Source organism: Salmo trutta, chromosome 13 (genome assembly GCF_901001165.1).
Source record: "Salmo trutta chromosome 13, fSalTru1.1, whole genome shotgun sequence".
NCBI classification, from domain to species: domain Eukaryota; kingdom Metazoa; phylum Chordata; class Actinopteri; order Salmoniformes; family Salmonidae; genus Salmo; species Salmo trutta.
The window spans coordinates 17,565,614-17,582,706 of NC_042969.1; the positions used below are offsets into that span (position 1 = coordinate 17,565,614).

The 17,093-nt window shown below is 44.0% G+C and overlaps 3 protein-coding genes across 9 annotated transcripts in view; all 3 read left to right on the forward strand.

The window, feature by feature from the left end:
• Window positions 1–17,093, forward strand: part of LOC115205349 (protocadherin gamma-C5) — a 203,381-nt gene that overhangs the window by 90,147 nt on the left and 96,141 nt on the right. The window contains exon 1 of one of the 7 annotated variants that reach the window (XM_029771235.1): window positions 7,404–9,961. The exons of 4 other annotated variants lie outside the window; for them this stretch is intronic. In XM_029771235.1, coding sequence (XP_029627095.1) covers window positions 7,544–9,961 — 2,418 coding nt within the window. In that variant the 5' untranslated portion in view covers window positions 7,404–7,543. Of the gene's footprint in view, window positions 1–7,403; window positions 9,962–10,435; window positions 13,030–14,029; window positions 16,511–17,093 lie in introns of those variants that run through there. 2 more of the 7 variants (XM_029771232.1, XM_029771234.1) reach the window with 2 other exon arrangements.
• Window positions 289–6,435, forward strand: LOC115205354 (protocadherin beta-16-like). Its single transcript, XM_029771252.1, has 2 exons — window positions 289–2,901; window positions 6,403–6,435. Exons 1-2 carry the CDS (start codon window positions 484–486, stop codon window positions 6,415–6,417), a joined length of 2,433 nt encoding a protein of 810 aa, XP_029627112.1. The 5' UTR covers window positions 289–483; the 3' UTR covers window positions 6,418–6,435.
• On the forward strand, window positions 3,871–6,447 carry LOC115205353 (protocadherin beta-16-like). Its single transcript, XM_029771251.1, has one exon. The coding sequence runs from the start codon at window positions 3,985–3,987 to the stop codon at window positions 6,415–6,417; it is 2,433 nt and encodes an 810-aa protein (XP_029627111.1). The 5' UTR covers window positions 3,871–3,984; the 3' UTR covers window positions 6,418–6,447.

A 17,093-nucleotide genomic window follows, 5' to 3' on the forward strand; every position in this document is an offset into this window, starting at 1 on the left:
TTCGAATAGTTATAAATTTCCTTATTTCGGTCTTCCTGTGTAGCTATCTATATACATGTTTTTTCTTCCTGAAGCACAAGACATACCTTAGTTTTCAATGCTTGTTTTTTTTTTCTATGACATCGTACCTTGCATGGGCTGTGCGTTATTGAATGCAGATTCACGTTTTGGTGAATGTGAAACATGTGGATTGTGTAGTTTCTGCAGAGCGTTTGCGGTGTTTGGACTCTGAGTGCCGCTGTTGATCGGTGATGGCCTCTACACGTTAATTCTATATCTGGGTGGCGCAGTAGCCCATCCTACATTCTCTCTTACTGATCGACGCACACAGAGCTCTTCGTATAAACGACCTCACGGATTATTTTCATTCGTTTCTCTGGGAAATACTGTTGTTTTTTTCTATTTTTGCGTGGATGTACTGATGATCGATATTATATAATCAAAAGCAGTAAACATAAGGGTGATCTGTTTTTATTCGGTGGAATGGGTGATTGGAGGTCGACAGGCCGCAGAGGCGGGTGGCAAGTACTGTTTTTCTTTCTTTGTCTGTGCGCCCTAGATTCTGTAACTGGACAGGCACGATATTCCATACCAGAGGAGCAGTCAGGGGGGTCGATCGTTGGAAACATTGGTAGAGATTTGGGTTTGGAGGTGAAGAGACTAGTGTCCGGTAAAGCTCGCATTATAACAAAAGGAGCACGACAGTACGTAGATCTGAACCGAGACAAAGGGCTCCTCGTTGTTAAAGAGAGAATCGACCGAGAGGAGCTCTGCGGACAGACTACGCCTTGTAGCTTCAGCTTTGAGCTTATCATAGAAAACCCCATTCAGTTATACCGAGTTACAGTAGAGGTTCGTGACATTAACGATAACACACCGTCCTTTCCAAAGGATGAAATCAATTTCAAAATCAGTGAATCTGCCTTGTCCGGGGCGCGTTTTTCTCTGGAGAGCGCCGTCGACCCTGACGTTGGTGTTAACGGTATACAGAATTATTCACTAAAACCGACCGATCATTTTAAATTAGAGGTGCACAGCCAAGCCGACGGTGGTAAATACATTGAGATGATTCTGCAAACCCCGCTAGACAGAGAGGAACAGGAGACTCTGTCTCTGATGCTTATTGCTACTGACGGAGGCGAGCCTCAGAGAACTGGAACTGTCCGCATCCATATTACCGTGCTGGATGCCAATGATAATGCGCCAGTATGTGGTCAACCCGTTTATAAAACAGACGTTAAGGAGAGCTCCCCAAAAGGGACTTTGATAACCACCGTTAGTGCAAATGATGCAGACCAGGGGGTGAATGGAGAGGTCACTTTCTCCATCGCTCATGTTGCTAAAGAGGCGAAGGAGCTGTTTGAGCTCAACGTGGATACTGGAGAGATTAAAGTGGTAGGAAAACTGGATTTTGAAAAATCAAGAAGTTATCAGTTAAATGTTCAGGCGAGCGACCACGGAGGGTTTACTGATACCTGTAAAGTTGTCATTCAAATTATTGATGAGAACGATAATGTCCCCACAATACAACTCATGTCATTTTCTAATTCGATTCCCGAGGACTCTCCCCCTGGAACCACTGTAGCTGTAATTAATGTGGAGGATGCAGACTCAGACGGCAACGGTGTCGTCCTTTGCTCTATTAACGCAGATATTCCGTTCAAAATAGAGTCCTCGTTAACGGATTATTATACCATAGTCACTGAAAGCACACTGGATAGAGAAACCGTGTCTGAGTATAACGTCACCATTACAGTTTCAGATGAAGGGACTCCGCCTCTCTCCAGCAATAAGAACATAACTGTTAAAGTTTCAGATGTAAATGATAATCCACCCAAGTTTGATCAACCTGTATATAGTAAGTCTATTCAGGAAAACAACTCGCCAGGGTTTTCTATATTCTCAGTGAGAGCGGGTGATGCTGACTGGGGTCAAAATGCCCGCGTCTCCTACTTTCTCGATGATAAACAAGTTAACGGGGTGACTGCTTCTGCTTTCGTCTCAGTAAATTCAGAAAATGGCGCCATCCATGCTGTTAGGTCATTCGATTATGAACAAATCAAGTCGTTTCAATTCAACGTCACTGCCCGTGATGGAGGGTCTCCACCTCTCAGTTCAATGGTCGCTGTTAGAATATTAGTCCAGGACCAGAACGACAACGCGCCGCAGGTCCTGTACCCAGTCCAGACTAGCAGCTCTCTGGTGGCTGAAATGGTGCCTCGTTCAGCAGATGTGGGATATCTTGTCACTAAAGTGGTGGCTGTTGATGTGGACTCTGGACAGAATGCCTGGCTCTCCTATAAACTGCAGAAAGCGACAGACAGGGCGCTGTTTGAAGTGGGCTTACAGAATGGAGAAATAAGAACTATACGCCAAGTCACTGATAAAGATGCTGTGAAACAAAGGCTCACTGTTGTAGTGGAGGACAACGGGCAGCCCTCTCGTTCAGCTACAGTCAATGTTAACGTGGCGGTGGCGGACAGCTTCCCTGAAGTGCTCTCGGAGTTCACTGACTTTACGCACGACAAGGACTACAATGACAACCTGACTTTTTACTTAGTCTTGGCTTTAGCTGTAGTCTCATTTCTGTTCATCACATGTTTAGTGGTTATTATATCAGTGAAAATATACAGATGGAGACAGTCTCGCGTCCTCTATCATTCCAATCTCCCTGTTATTCCGTATTATCCACCGCGTTACGCAGACACTTTGGGGACAGGAACTCTACAGCACGTGTACAATTACGAGGTGTGCAGGACGACTGACTCCAGAAAGAGTGACTGTAAGTTCGTCAGACCCTGTAGTCAGAACGTACTGATAATGGACCCCAGTTCTACAGGGACGATGCAGCGGATGCAGAGTGAGCAGAACATCCTGGATGAACCAGACTCCCCATTAGAGGTGAGTTTATTGAAGCAAATTAATTGTTGCAATTTTAATTTAATTTTTACTAATTGACAAATATTTTTTTCTGCAACTTCGGTGCTCGTTATTCTAAGCATCTCTCTTTTTTATTTTTGGTCTACGAAATATTGTACCGTTTTTAGCAACAAAAACAGTAGTTGTAGGTCAGCTAATTGATACAACGTGACGTTGTCAGGCTGTTTCAGAAATACACGGTGTGGACAGCACATATTTTGTCTTTATAGCGAGCATAGGAGCCCCCGCTCACTCATACCTTGTATGCATTTCCTATTTTCAATCACTGGCTGCTGAACAAGTGTTATTTTTCTGTGAAGTGTAAAAAATGTTTCAGCTAAACAGCATACAGCTTTTTCAAGCTTTTTGGTAGTTGGTAAAACACTGTTGCATTAATGACTAGATAGTGAATGGAAAGAGCACAAATGTATGTGGGAAATGGCATGTGGAAATATACGCACTGTATTTTCCACAACACTCAAGCGATCTGTCTCTGTCCACGGTCCTGGTGCTGAACCCTCAGACGTTGCTCTTCGGTGTTGCTTATAGTGCATTTACAGTAGTGTGACACATTCAGAGATGGATTCGAATAGTTATACATTTCCTTATTTCGGTCTTCCTGTGTAGCTATCTATATACATGTTTTTTCTTCCTGAAGCACAAGACATACCTTAGTTTTCAATGCTTGTTTTTTTTCTATGACATCGTACCTTGCATGGGCTGTGCGTTATTGAATGCAGATTCACGTTTTGGTGCATGTGAAACATGTGGATTGTGTAGTTTCTGCAGAGCGTTTGCGGTGTTTGGACTCTGAGTGCCGCTGTTGATCGGTGATGGCCTCTACACGTTAATTCTATATCTGGGTGGCGCAGTAGCCCATCCTACATTCTCTCTTACTGATCGACGCACACAGAGCTCTTCGTATAAACGTCCTCACGGATTATTTTCATTCGTTTCTCTGGGAAATACTGTTGTTTTTTTCTATTTTTGCGTGGATGTACTGATGATCGATATTATATAATCAAAAGCAGTATATATAAGGGTGATCTGTTTTTATTCGGTGGAATGGGTGATTGGAGGTCGACAGGCCGCAGAGGCGGGTGGCAAGTACTGTTTTTCTTTCTTTGTCTGTGCGCCCTAGATTCTGTAACTGGACAGGCACGATATTCCATACCAGAGGAGCAGTCAGAGGGGTCGATCGTTGGAAACATTGGTAGAGATTTGGGTTTGGAGGTGACGAGACTAGTGTCCGGTAAAGCTCGCATTATAACAAAAGGAGCACGACAGTACGTAGATCTGAACCGAGACAAAGGGCTCCTCGTTGTTAAAGAGAGAATCGACCGAGAGGAGCTCTGCGGACAGACTACGCCTTGTAGCTTCAGCTTTGAGCTTATCATAGAAAACCCCATTCAGTTATACCGAGTTACAGTAGAGGTTCGTGACATTAACGATAACACACCGTCCTTTCCAAAGGATGAAATTAATTTGGAAATCAGCGAAAATGCCGTGTCCGGGGCGCGTTTTTCTCTGGAGAGCGCCGACGACCCTGACGTTGGTGTTAACGGTATACAGAATTATTCACTAAAACCGACCGACCATTTTAAACTAGAGGTGCACAGCCAAGCCGACGGTGGTAAATACATTGAGATGATTCTGCAAACCCCGCTAGACAGGGAGGAACAGGAGACTCTGTCTCTGATGCTTATTGCTACTGACGGAGGCGAGCCTCAGAGAACTGGAACTGTCCGCATCCATATTACCGTGCTGGATGCCAATGATAATGCGCCAGTATGTGGTCAACCCGTTTATAAAACAGACGTTAAGGAGAGCTCCCCAAAAGGGACTTTGATAACCACCGTTAGTGCAAATGATGCAGACCAGGGGGTGAATGGAGAGGTCACTTTCTCCATCGCTCATGTTGCTAAAGAGGCGAAGGAGCTGTTTGAGCTCAACGTGGATACTGGAGAGATTAAAGTGGTAGGAAAACTGGATTTTGAAAAGACAAAAAACTATCAATTAAACGTGAAAGCGAGGGACCACGGAGGGTTTACTGATACCTGTAAAGTTGTCATTCAAATTATTGATGAGAACGATAATGTCCCCACAATACAACTCATGTCATTTTCTAACTCGATTCCCGAGGACTCTCCCCCTGGAACCACTGTAGCTGTAATTAATGTAGAGGACGCAGACTCAGACGGCAACGGTGTCGTTCTTTGCTCTATTAACGCAGATATTCCGTTCAAAATAGAGTCCTCGTTAACGGATTATTATACCATAGTCACTGAAAGCACACTGGATAGAGAAACCGTGTCTGAGTATAACGTCACCATTACAGTTTCAGATGAAGGGACTCCGCCTCTCTCCAGCAATAAGAACATAACTGTTAAAGTTTCAGATGTAAATGATAATCCACCCAAGTTTGATCAACCTGTATATAGTAAGTCTATTCAGGAAAACAACTCGCCAGGGTTTTCTATATTCTCAGTGAGAGCGGGTGATGCTGACTGGGGTCAAAATGCCCGCGTCTCCTACTTTCTCGATGATAAACAAGTTAACGGGGTGACTGCTTCCTCTTTCGTCTCAGTAAATTCAGAAAATGGCGCCATCCATGCTGTTAGGTCATTCGATTATGAACAAATCAAGTCGTTTCAATTCAACGTCACTGCCCGTGATGGAGGGTCTCCACCTCTCAGTTCAGTGGTCGCTGTTAGAATATTAGTCCAGGACCAGAACGACAACTGGCCTCAGGTTCTGTACCCAGTCCAGACTAGCAGCTCTCTGGTGGCTGAAATGGTGCCTCGTTCAGCAGATGTGGGATATCTTGTCACTAAAGTGGTGGCTGTTGATGTGGACTCTGGACAGAATGCCTGGCTCTCCTATAAACTGCAGAAAGCGACAGACAGGGCGCTGTTTGAAGTGGGCTTACAGAATGGAGAAATAAGAACTATACGCCAAGTCACTGATAAAGATGCTGTGAAACAAAGACTCACTGTTGTAGTGGAGGACAACGGGCAGCCCTCTCGTTCAGCTACAGTCAATGTTAACGTGGCGGTGGCGGACAGCTTCCCTGAAGTGCTCTCGGAGTTCACTGACTTTACGCACGACAAGGACTACAATGACAACCTGACTTTTTACTTAGTCTTGGCTTTAGCTGTAGTCTCATTTCTGTTCATCACATGTTTAGTGGTTATTATATCAGTGAAAATATACAGATGGAGACAGTCTCGCGTCCTCTATCATTCCAATCTCCCTGTTATTCCGTATTATCCACCGCGTTACGCAGACACTTTGGGGACAGGAACTCTACAGCACGTGTACAATTACGAGGTGTGCAGGACGACTGACTCCAGAAAGAGTGACTGTAAGTTCGTCAGACCCTGTAGTCAGAACGTACTGATAATGGACCCCAGTTCTACAGGGACGATGCAGCGGATGCAGAGTGAGCAGAACATCCTGGATGAACCAGACTCCCCACTAGAGGTGAGTTTGTTGTAGCAAAGCCATTGTCTTGCAGTAAAAAAAAAATCGTTATTTTTCAGCTGTTTTGTTCTGGAGACTCAAGGCTCCTTTTCTCATCATCTCTCTTCTTTTTGGTGAATCAAAGGTTATGTATATATTTTTTTGTAACGAAGTCAGAAATGGTTTTTGGTCTGCTCTGATTTGTGTAGTATGTCTGCTGAATTTCCAGTAAATTATTTCAAACAGAGTATAAAAGCTAAGTTTATTGAACTTAGCGTTGTACGGCTTTTTCAGCTCGACCTCTATGTGGACTGCGTCTGTTTTGTCTTGATAGCGAGCATAGGACTGTTCTGCTCACTACAGTTTATGCATAGCCTCCATTTAACTGTTGTCTTTTGAACGAGTGTAATTGTGTGTGATTTAGGCCTACTTCATGCGTTAAAATGATTAGGCTAAACAGTATACAGTCCTCAAACGTTTAGGTAGTAGGTAAAACACTATTGCATTGATGATTAGTTACTGAGAGGAAAGATCACATATTAATTGGGAAGATTACATGTGCAACATACGCACTGTCGCTGTCCACTTCTCTGGTGATGAAGACTTAGACCGTTGTGGTTAGGTAGTGCTTATGTTTATAGTAGCCTGGCACATTCTAAAATATATTCGATTAGTTTATACATGACATTTTTTATCCTATTTGGTAGCTATGTGTGAATTCTATTTTTCCTAAAGCACATTGTAAATGCTGTAGTTGTCAATGCTCGGTTTTGAATTCACATCTTACCTGGCTTGCGCTGTGCGTCATTGATTATTGTTTGACGTTTTGTGTAATACATTTGGATACTGTAGCATCGTTTCTATAGTGCGTTTGCCGTGTTCGGACTCTGAGTGCCGCTGTTGATCAATGATAGTCTCTACACGTAATTTATCTCTCTGGGTGGCTCAGTGGCCCATCCTATATTCTCTGTTACTGATCGACGCAAACAGAGTCCTTCTCAAACGGACGGAGAGCTCTTGGAATTAACGTCCTCGCGGATTATTTTCATTCGTTTCTCTGGGAAATACTGTTGTTTTTTTCTATTTTTGCGTGGATGTACTGATGGTCGATATTATATAATCAAAAGCAGTATATAAGGGTGATCTGTTTTTATTCGGTGGAATGGGTGATTGGAGGTCGACAGGCCGCAGAGGCGGGTGGCAAGTACTGTTTTTCTTTCTTTGTCTGTGCGCCCTAGATTCTGTAACTGGACAGGCACGATATTCCATACCAGAGGAGCAGTCAGAGGGGTCGATCGTTGGAAACATTGGTAGAGATTTGGGTTTGGAGGTGACGAGACTAGTGTCCGGTAAAGCTCGCATTATAACAAAAGGAGCACGACAGTACGTAGATCTGAACCGAGACAAAGGGCTCCTCGTTGTTAAAGAGAGAATCGACCGAGAGGAGCTCTGCGGACAGACTACGCCTTGTAGCTTCAGCTTTGAGCTTATCATAGAAAACCCCATTCAGTTGTATCGAGTTACAGTAGAGGTTCGTGACATTAACGATAACACACCGTCCTTTCCAAAGGATGAAATCAATTTGGAAATCAGCGAAAATGCCGTGTCCGGGGCGCGTTTTTCTCTGGAGAGCGCCGACGACCCTGACGTTGGTGTTAACGGTATACAGAATTATTCACTAAAACCGACCGACCATTTTAAACTAGAGGTGCACAGCCAACCAGATGGAGTTAAATACGTCGAGATGATCCTGCAAACCCCTTTAGATAGGGAGGAACAGGAGACGCTTTCGCTGGTGCTGACTGCGACTGATGGCGGGGAGCCTCAGCGATCTGGCACTGTCCGCATCCATATTACTGTCATGGATGTGAATGACAACGCACCAGTATGTGGCCAGCCCGTTTACAAAGCTAATGTAAATGAGAATTCCCCTGTTGGTACGTTTGTAACCACCGTTAGCGCAAATGATGCAGACCAGGGGGTGAATGGAGAGGTCACTTTCTCCATCGCTCATGTTGCTAAAGAGGCGAAGGAGCTGTTTGAGCTCAACGTGGATACTGGAGAGATTAAAGTGGTAGGAAAACTGGATTTTGAAAAGACAAAATATTATCAATTAAATGTTTTGGCAAAAGATAGTGGTAGCCTCTCTGATACGTGCAAGGTTGTCATTCAAATTACTGATGAAAATGACAACGTTCCAACAATACAACTCATGTCATTTTCAAACTCGATTCCCGAGGACTCTCCCCCTGGAACCACTGTAGCTGTAATTAATGTAGAAGACGCAGACTCTGAAATTAACGGTGTCGTTCTTTGCTCTATTAACGCAGATATTCCGTTCAAAATAGAGTCCTCGTTAACGGATTATTATACCATAGTCACTGAAAGCACACTGGATAGAGAAACCGTGTCTGAGTATAACGTCACCATTACAGTTTCAGATGAAGGGACTCCGCCTCTCTCCAGCAATAAGAACATAACTGTTAAAGTTTCAGATGTAAATGATAATCCACCCAAGTTTGATCAACCTGTATATAGTAAGTCTATTCAGGAAAACAACTCGCCAGGGTTTTCTATATTCTCAGTGAGAGCGGGTGATGCTGACTGGGGTCAAAATGCCCGCGTCTCCTACTTTCTCGATGATAAACAAGTTAACGGGGTGACTGCTTCCTCTTTCGTCTCAGTAAATTCAGAAAATGGCGCCATCCATGCTGTTAGGTCATTCGATTATGAACAAATCAAGTCGTTTCAATTCAACGTCACTGCCCGTGATGGAGGGTCTCCACCTCTCAGTTCAATGGTCGCTGTTAGAATATTAGTCCAGGACCAGAACGACAACTCGCCTCAGGTTCTGTACCCAGTCCAGACTAGCAGCTCTCTGGTGGCTGAAATGGTGCCTCGTTCAGCAGATGTGGGATATCTTGTCACTAAAGTGGTGGCTGTTGATGTGGACTCTGGACAGAATGCCTGGCTCTCCTATAAACTGCAGAAAGCGACAGACAGGGCGCTGTTTGAAGTGGGCTTACAGAATGGAGAAATAAGAACTATACGCCAAGTCACTGATAAAGATGCTGTGAAACAAAGACTCACTGTTGTAGTGGAGGACAACGGGCAGCCCTCTCGTTCAGCTACAGTCAATGTTAACGTGGCGGTGGCGGACAGCTTCCCTGAAGTGCTCTCGGAGTTCACTGACTTTACGCACGACAAGGACTACAATGACAACCTGACTTTTTACTTAGTCTTGGCTTTAGCTGTAGTCTCATTTCTGTTCATCACATGTTTAGTGGTTATTATATCAGTGAAAATATACAGATGGAGACAGTCTCGCGTCCTCTATCATTCCAATCTCCCTGTTATTCCGTATTATCCACCGCGTTACGCAGACACTTTGGGGACAGGAACTCTACAGCACGTGTACAATTACGAGGTGTGCAGGACGACTGACTCCAGAAAGAGTGACTGTAAGTTCGTCAGACCCTGTAGTCAGAACGTACTGATAATGGACCCCAGTTCTACAGGGACGATGCAGCGGATGCAGAGTGAGCAGAACTTCCTGGATGAATCAGACTCCCCAATAGAGGTGAGTTTAATAAATGTAAATTATAGCAAATTGCATTGAAATTAATTTCATCAACATGTCCAAAGTTTCATAGTAAAACATCAGAGAATGTTGAAGTGTCACGTGACGTCCTCTGGCTCTATGGGTGAAAAGTGTTATGCTGGCATTGTGCTCCTCGTGTTTTGAACCAGGTTATTAATCATGGTTTGAAGGATAATTCTTAAAGTGATGTGTGCCGTTTATCATCTATCCCGTTGTGGTCTTTCTCCTTCAAATAACTGTTTCGTTGTTTGTAATTCTTAAAGTAAATTTGTCGTTGATAACTTAGAGCATTTGATTGCATGCGTTTCTCACATCATTATATTGAGGGACTACCAACTATTTTCATATCGGACTCTGCGGGCCGCTGTTGGTCTTAAAATCATAATTGAACCGACGTGAACACTGCTGTACCTCCTCAGTACCTCCCATATCCCCTCAGTATGTCAGAGAGTGAGTGCTCAGCACGAATGCGCTCTTTTTTCACTAGCCTTTTTTGTCGACACGAGCTTTTACATTGATGGATTCTAGCTTAGAGTTTCAACAGTGACCAGTTGTGTTTAATCGAATTTGGATACAGCTTGTGTGGTCTTATTTGACATTTTACCATGTGGAATTCGATGGTTTGGTTTGAGGCCACGGGTTCTGCCAGAAATGGACGCTCGCTTAAACGGCAAGTACAGGCCTTTATTCTTGTTTTCCTCGCCCAGATTATTCACGGGCAGATTCGTTATTCTATCCCAGAGGAGATGAGAAAGGGCTCGTTTGTTGGAAATGTGGCGGAGGATTTAGGAATGAACGCTAAACGAATGAAATCGGGTGGCGCTCGCATTGTTAGCGGCGATAGCAGCGAGTATATCAGGTTGGATGTAGACAAAGGGACGCTGGTCGTGGGAGAGAGGATAGACAGGGAGCAGCTATGCGGACAGACATCGCCCTGCAGCTTGAGCTTCGAGATGATTATGATGAATCCTATGCAGCTGCTTAGCATTGTGGTGGAAATACTAGATGTTAACGACAACGCGCCCTTCTTTACTGAAAAAGAAATCAAAATAGAAATTTCAGAGTCTACTCTGCCGGGCACGAGGATATTACAGGAGAGTGCGACAGACCCAGATGTCGGTATCAATACACTGCAAGGCTACACCTTGCACCCTACTGATCATTTCAGCATTAAAATCCAGACTGGTCCCGATGGCAGCAAATATGTGGAGATGTATCTGTATGCGCCTTTAGACCGAGAGAAGAGGGATAACCTTGTTCTCACCTTGACTGCTGTGGACGGTGGGGAGCCGCAGAGATCTGGAGCACTTCAAATACACATAACTGTGCTTGATGCCAATGATAATGGCCCCATTTTTATGCATCCGATTTTTAAAGCGTCGGTAACCGAAAATGCCGCAACAGGCACTGTAGTGACTACTGTAAGCGCCACTGACGCAGATGAGGGCCCATACGGTCATGTCACTTACCATTTCGCTCGTGTACCTCCTGACGTCGCAGAATTATTTTCTTTAGATGAAAATACAGGAAAAATAACAGTTACTGGCCAAATTGATTATGAAAAGAATAAGCAATATGAACTCGGTTTACAGGCTAAAGACCAAGGAGGACAAATGGACTCCACAAAAGTAATTATTGACGTTATTGATGTGAATGACAATGTCCCCTTGATTACACTAACGTCATTCTCGAGTCCAATATCTGAAGATTCGATCAGTGGCACAACCGTGGCTATAATAAATGTCAAAGACATAGATTCTGGTAAAAACGGAAAGGTGGAATGTTCGATAAATACCAAGATCCCATTTGCCATCCAGTCGTCTCTAAAGAGCTATTACACCCTTGTAACAGATGGTGTTTTGGACAGAGAGCGTATTGCCGAATATAACATTACATTCACCGCCGTAGATGAGGGTACCCAGCCCCTCTCGGCCAGTAAAACCATCACACTGAGAATCTCAGACGTTAATGACAATGCGCCCGTTTTTGAGCAGAGCTTATACTCTGCCACTGTGATGGAAAACAACGTCCCGGCGGTGTCAGTGTTTTCTGTGAAGGCTCACGACTCAGATTGGGGTCAGAACGCACGCATGTCCTACGTGCTCATAGATTCTCAATTTAATGGGAATCCGATATCGTCCTACATCTCTGTTAATGCAGAGACAGGTGCCATCCAAGCGGTGCGCTCCTTCGATTATGAGCAAACTAAATCATTTGAGATTTATATTAAAGCTCAAGATGGAGGCTCCCCGCCTCTCAGCAGCAATGCCACAGTCAAAGTCAGCATCCTTGACCAGAACGACAACACGCCTCAGGTTCTGTACCCAGTCCAGACTAGCAGCTCTCTGGTGGCTGAAATGGTGCCTCGTTCAGCAGATGTGGGATATCTTGTCACTAAAGTGGTGGCTGTTGATGTGGACTCTGGACAGAATGCCTGGCTCTCCTATAAACTGCAGAAAGCGACAGACAGGGCGCTGTTTGAAGTGGGCTTACAGAATGGAGAAATAAGAACTATACGCCAAGTCACTGATAAAGATGCTGTGAAACAAAGGCTCACTGTTGTAGTGGAGGACAACGGGCAGCCCTCTCGTTCAGCTACAGTCAATGTTAACGTGGCGGTGGCGGACAGCTTCCCTGAAGTGCTCTCGGAGTTCACTGACTTTACGCACGACAAGGACTACAATGACAACCTGACTTTTTACTTAGTCTTGGCTTTAGCTGTAGTCTCATTTCTGTTCATCACATGTTTAGTGGTTATTATATCAGTGAAAATATACAGATGGAGACAGTCTCGCGTCCTCTATCATTCCAATCTCCCTGTTATTCCGTATTATCCACCGCGTTACGCAGACACTTTGGGGACAGGAACTCTACAGCACGTGTACAATTACGAGGTGTGCAGGACGACTGACTCCAGAAAGAGTGACTGTAAGTTCGTCAGACCCTGTAGTCAGAACGTACTGATAATGGACCCCAGTTCTACAGGGACGATGCAGCGGATGCAGAGTGAGCAGAACATCCTGGATGAATCAGACTCCCCATTAGAGGTGAGTTTCTTGGAGTTTAAATAATGTAGGTGATTTTGTTGGAGTACATCTTTACAATAAGTTTGTTTGTATAAGTTTTTCTCAATTGTTTTACCCTGGTTCCTTACTCATTTTGTATCGGTATCTCAGAAGTTGGGTTTCTCTCTCTTCTCTATTTTATAGCAGTAAATAAAGGATTACGTATTGTTTTAGTAACCTATATAATGTTTTAGGTTCGTGTTGTATATGTGCTGTGTTTTTAGAGATGTTGCCTATTTCAAACTGAGCGTTAGTGCTTGTGATTTATTGGTAACTCTGTAGTGTTGCAATGTTGCTTCAGCACCACCCTGTGTGGACAGCGACACTTGTGTCTTCATAGCAGCAGAGGGCTGCTTCGCCCTCTCACACTGTGTATTATCCCTGGTTCTTACCTCTGTCTATTGACCAAATGTCGCTATAGATTTTAGCCTTAACGAAAAATATTACTGTCAACATGCATAGGTATTGGTTTGTAATGTTGAGCCATGGTTTGGAAGACTGTTTCATGGAATAATTGTTATGCACGATCCAATCTGAGTTTGATGGGATAGTGGTATTCTTTAGTTGGCTATGAAATTGTCATATAATTGTAGTTATGAACGTTCATTTATTTAGATTGCAGAAAGTGAAGTGTTTAGCTAGTGGTTTGTATATGGATCAGTTTGGAAAGGAAATAATCCTGTACTGTGTTAAATCATTTCTGAAAGGTTTTTGATGTAAATATGTTCGACTCTGAGGGCCGCTGTTGATCAGTGAAATAATTTCTGTCCAGTGTTGTCAGTCAGTAGAGTCCCCTCCCCTATCACTGCGCTCTGCCAGAGGAGAGGGAGAGACTCTGCGCTTCATACGAGGTGGGGCGCGACAGAGAGACCATCGCTCTGATCCATACATGTTACGATAAACGAAGGGGACACGAAAATAGCCTGTATTGAAATAATACTTTGAATATTACTCTTATGTTTGTTTGCGGTATCTGAGGACCCATTATACGGAATATTTGTATTGGATTTCTTCGTTGTTGGCTATGGCATTGGAAGGATTTCTTCAGCCTAAAGGCATAAAATGGCATTTGTGTTGTGGACTGCGGTGGCAAGTACTTCTTTTACTCCTGTATTTCAGTCATATTGTCAGTGGCCAAATCCGGTATTCAATTCTGGAGGAGATGAAGACAGGCTCTCTTATCGGTAACGTAGCTCAAGACCTGGGGTTAGATCTGAAAAGGCTCCGAGTGGGTCGGGCCCGTATCGTGACGGGAGAAAGCATTCAGTACACAGAGCTGCAGACAGACAAAGGGATTCTAGTCGTGAGTGAGAGAATAGACCGAGAACAGCTTTGTGGCGACGTCACACCGTGTAGCTTCAGCTTCGAAATTATACTGGAAACCCCAATGGAGCTTCATCGCGTGACTGTAGAAGTATTGGACGTAAATGACCATGCTCCTTCTTTTCCAATACAAAATATACTATTTGAAATCAGTGAATCGGCTAATGTTGGTGCGCGATTTCTGCTAGAGAGTGCAGTGGATCTCGATGTAGGCCTCAACGCCCTTCAGAATTATATTTTAACCCCAAATGATGACTTCATTCTGAAACAACATGCGAATCCAGACGGTAGTAAATATGCTGAGATGGTGCTCCAGAAACCGTTAGACAGAGAAAAGCATCCTCGTCTCTCTTTAAAGCTAATCGCTGTAGACGGTGGAAATCCGCAGAGATCTGGCACAGTAAATATAGAGATCTCTGTCCTAGATGCTAATGACAATGCGCCCGTGTTTAACCAGTCAGTGTACAGGGCTACTGTGATGGAAAACGCACTGAAAGGCACATATATTACCACCGTAAATGCCAGCGATGCAGACAGTGGATCAAATGGGCAAATATCGTACTATTTGTCGAAATTGAAAGGGAATAGAGTTGACATATTTAACATTGATATGGCGACTGGGACCATTTCTGTTTCCGGTCAGATAGATTATGAGAAAGATAATAAATATGAAATCAGGGTAGAGGCAAAGGATCAGGGAGGTTTAACAGACTCCAGTAAAGTTGTTATTGAGGTTCTAGACGTGAATGACAACGCACCAGTTATAAACGTCATGTCCTTCTCCAGCCCTGTGTCTGAAAATGCTCCTCCTGGCACCACAATTGCTATTATAAATGTTAAAGACGCTGATTCAGAGAGAAACGGACAGATTACTTGCTCTATAAATACTAACCTTCCATTTAAAATTCAGTCTTCGTTAAGTAGTTATTATAATTTGATCTCAGACGGAGCTTTAGACAGAGAAACGACACCAGAATACAACATCACCATAACAACGACAGATTCTGGTTCGCCTCCCCTCTCCAGCACCAGGACATTACACCTTAGAATCTCTGACGTAAATGACAACGCCCCATTGTTTCGTCAGGGCTCATACTCTGCTTACGTCACAGAGAATAACTCTCCTGGAATGTCCATATTTACTGTCAGCGCGCGGGACTCTGACTGGAATCAGAACGCTAGAGTCTCGTACCTCTTGGAGGACACGCAGATCAGTGGAACTCCAGTCTCTACTTATATATCCATAAACTCAGAAACTGGAGTTTTACATGCGGTTCGTTCCTTTGATTATGAACAAATTAAACAGCTTATACTCGTGGTTAAGGCGCAAGACGGAGGCTCTCCTCCACTCAGTAGTAATGTGACTGTCACCATCTTCATCCAAGATCAGAACGACAACGCGCCTCAGGTTCTGTACCCAGTCCAGACTAGCAGCTCTCTGGTGGCTGAAATGGTGCCTCGTTCAGCAGATTTGGGATATCTTGTCACTAAAGTGGTGGCTGTTGATGTGGACTCTGGACAGAATGCCTGGCTCTCCTATAAACTGCAGAAAGCGACAGACAGGGCGCTGTTTGAAGTGGGCTTACAGAATGGAGAAATAAGAACTATACGCCAAGTCACTGATAAAGATGCTGTGAAACAAAGGCTCACTGTTGTAGTGGAGGACAACGGGCAGCCCTCTCGTTCAGCTACAGTCAATGTTAACGTGGCGGTGGCGGACAGCTTCCCTGAAGTGCTCTCTGAGTTCACTGACTTTACGCACGACAAGGACTACAATGACAACCTGACTTTTTACTTAGTCTTGGCTTTGGCTGTAGTCTCATTTCTGTTCATCACATGTTTAGTGGTTATTATATCAGTGAAAATATACAGATGGAGACAGTCTCGCGTCCTCTATCATTCCAATCTCCCTGTTATTCCGTATTATCCACCGCGTTACGCAGACACTTTGGGGACAGGAACTCTACAGCACGTGTACAATTACGAGGTGTGCAGGACGACTGACTCCAGAAAGAGTGACTGTAAGTTCGTCAGACCCTGTAGTCAGAACGTACTGATAATGGACCCCAGTTCTACAGGGACGATCCAGCGGATGCAGAGTGAGCAGAACATCCTGGATGAACCAGACTCCCCATTAGAGGTGAGTTTCTTGGAGTTTAAATAATGTAGCTGATTTTGTTGGAGTACATCTTTACCAGAAGTTTGTTTGCATAAGTTTTTCTCAGCTGTTTTACCCTGGTTCCTTACTCATTTTGTATCGGTATCTCAGAAGTTGGGTTTCTCTCTCTTCTCTATTTTATAGCAGTAAATAAAGGATTACGTATTGTTTTAGTAACCTATATAATGTTTTAGGTTCGTGTTGTATATGTGCTGTGTTTTTAGAGATGTAGCCTATTTCAAACTGAGCGTTAGTGCTTGTGATTTATTGGTAACTCTGTAGTGTTGCAATGTTGCTTCAGCACCACCCTGTGTGGACAGCGACACTTGTGTCTTCATAGCAGCAGAGGGCTGCTTCGCCCTCTCACACTGTGTATTATCCCTGGTTCTTACCTCTGTCTATTGACCAAATGTCGCTATAGATTTTAGCCTTAACGAAAAATATTACTGTCAACATGCATAGGTATTGGTTTGTAATGTTAAGCCATGGTTTGGACGGCTGTTCCATGAAATTATATTTATGCACGATCCAATCTGAGTTTGATGGGATAGTGGGATTCTTTAGT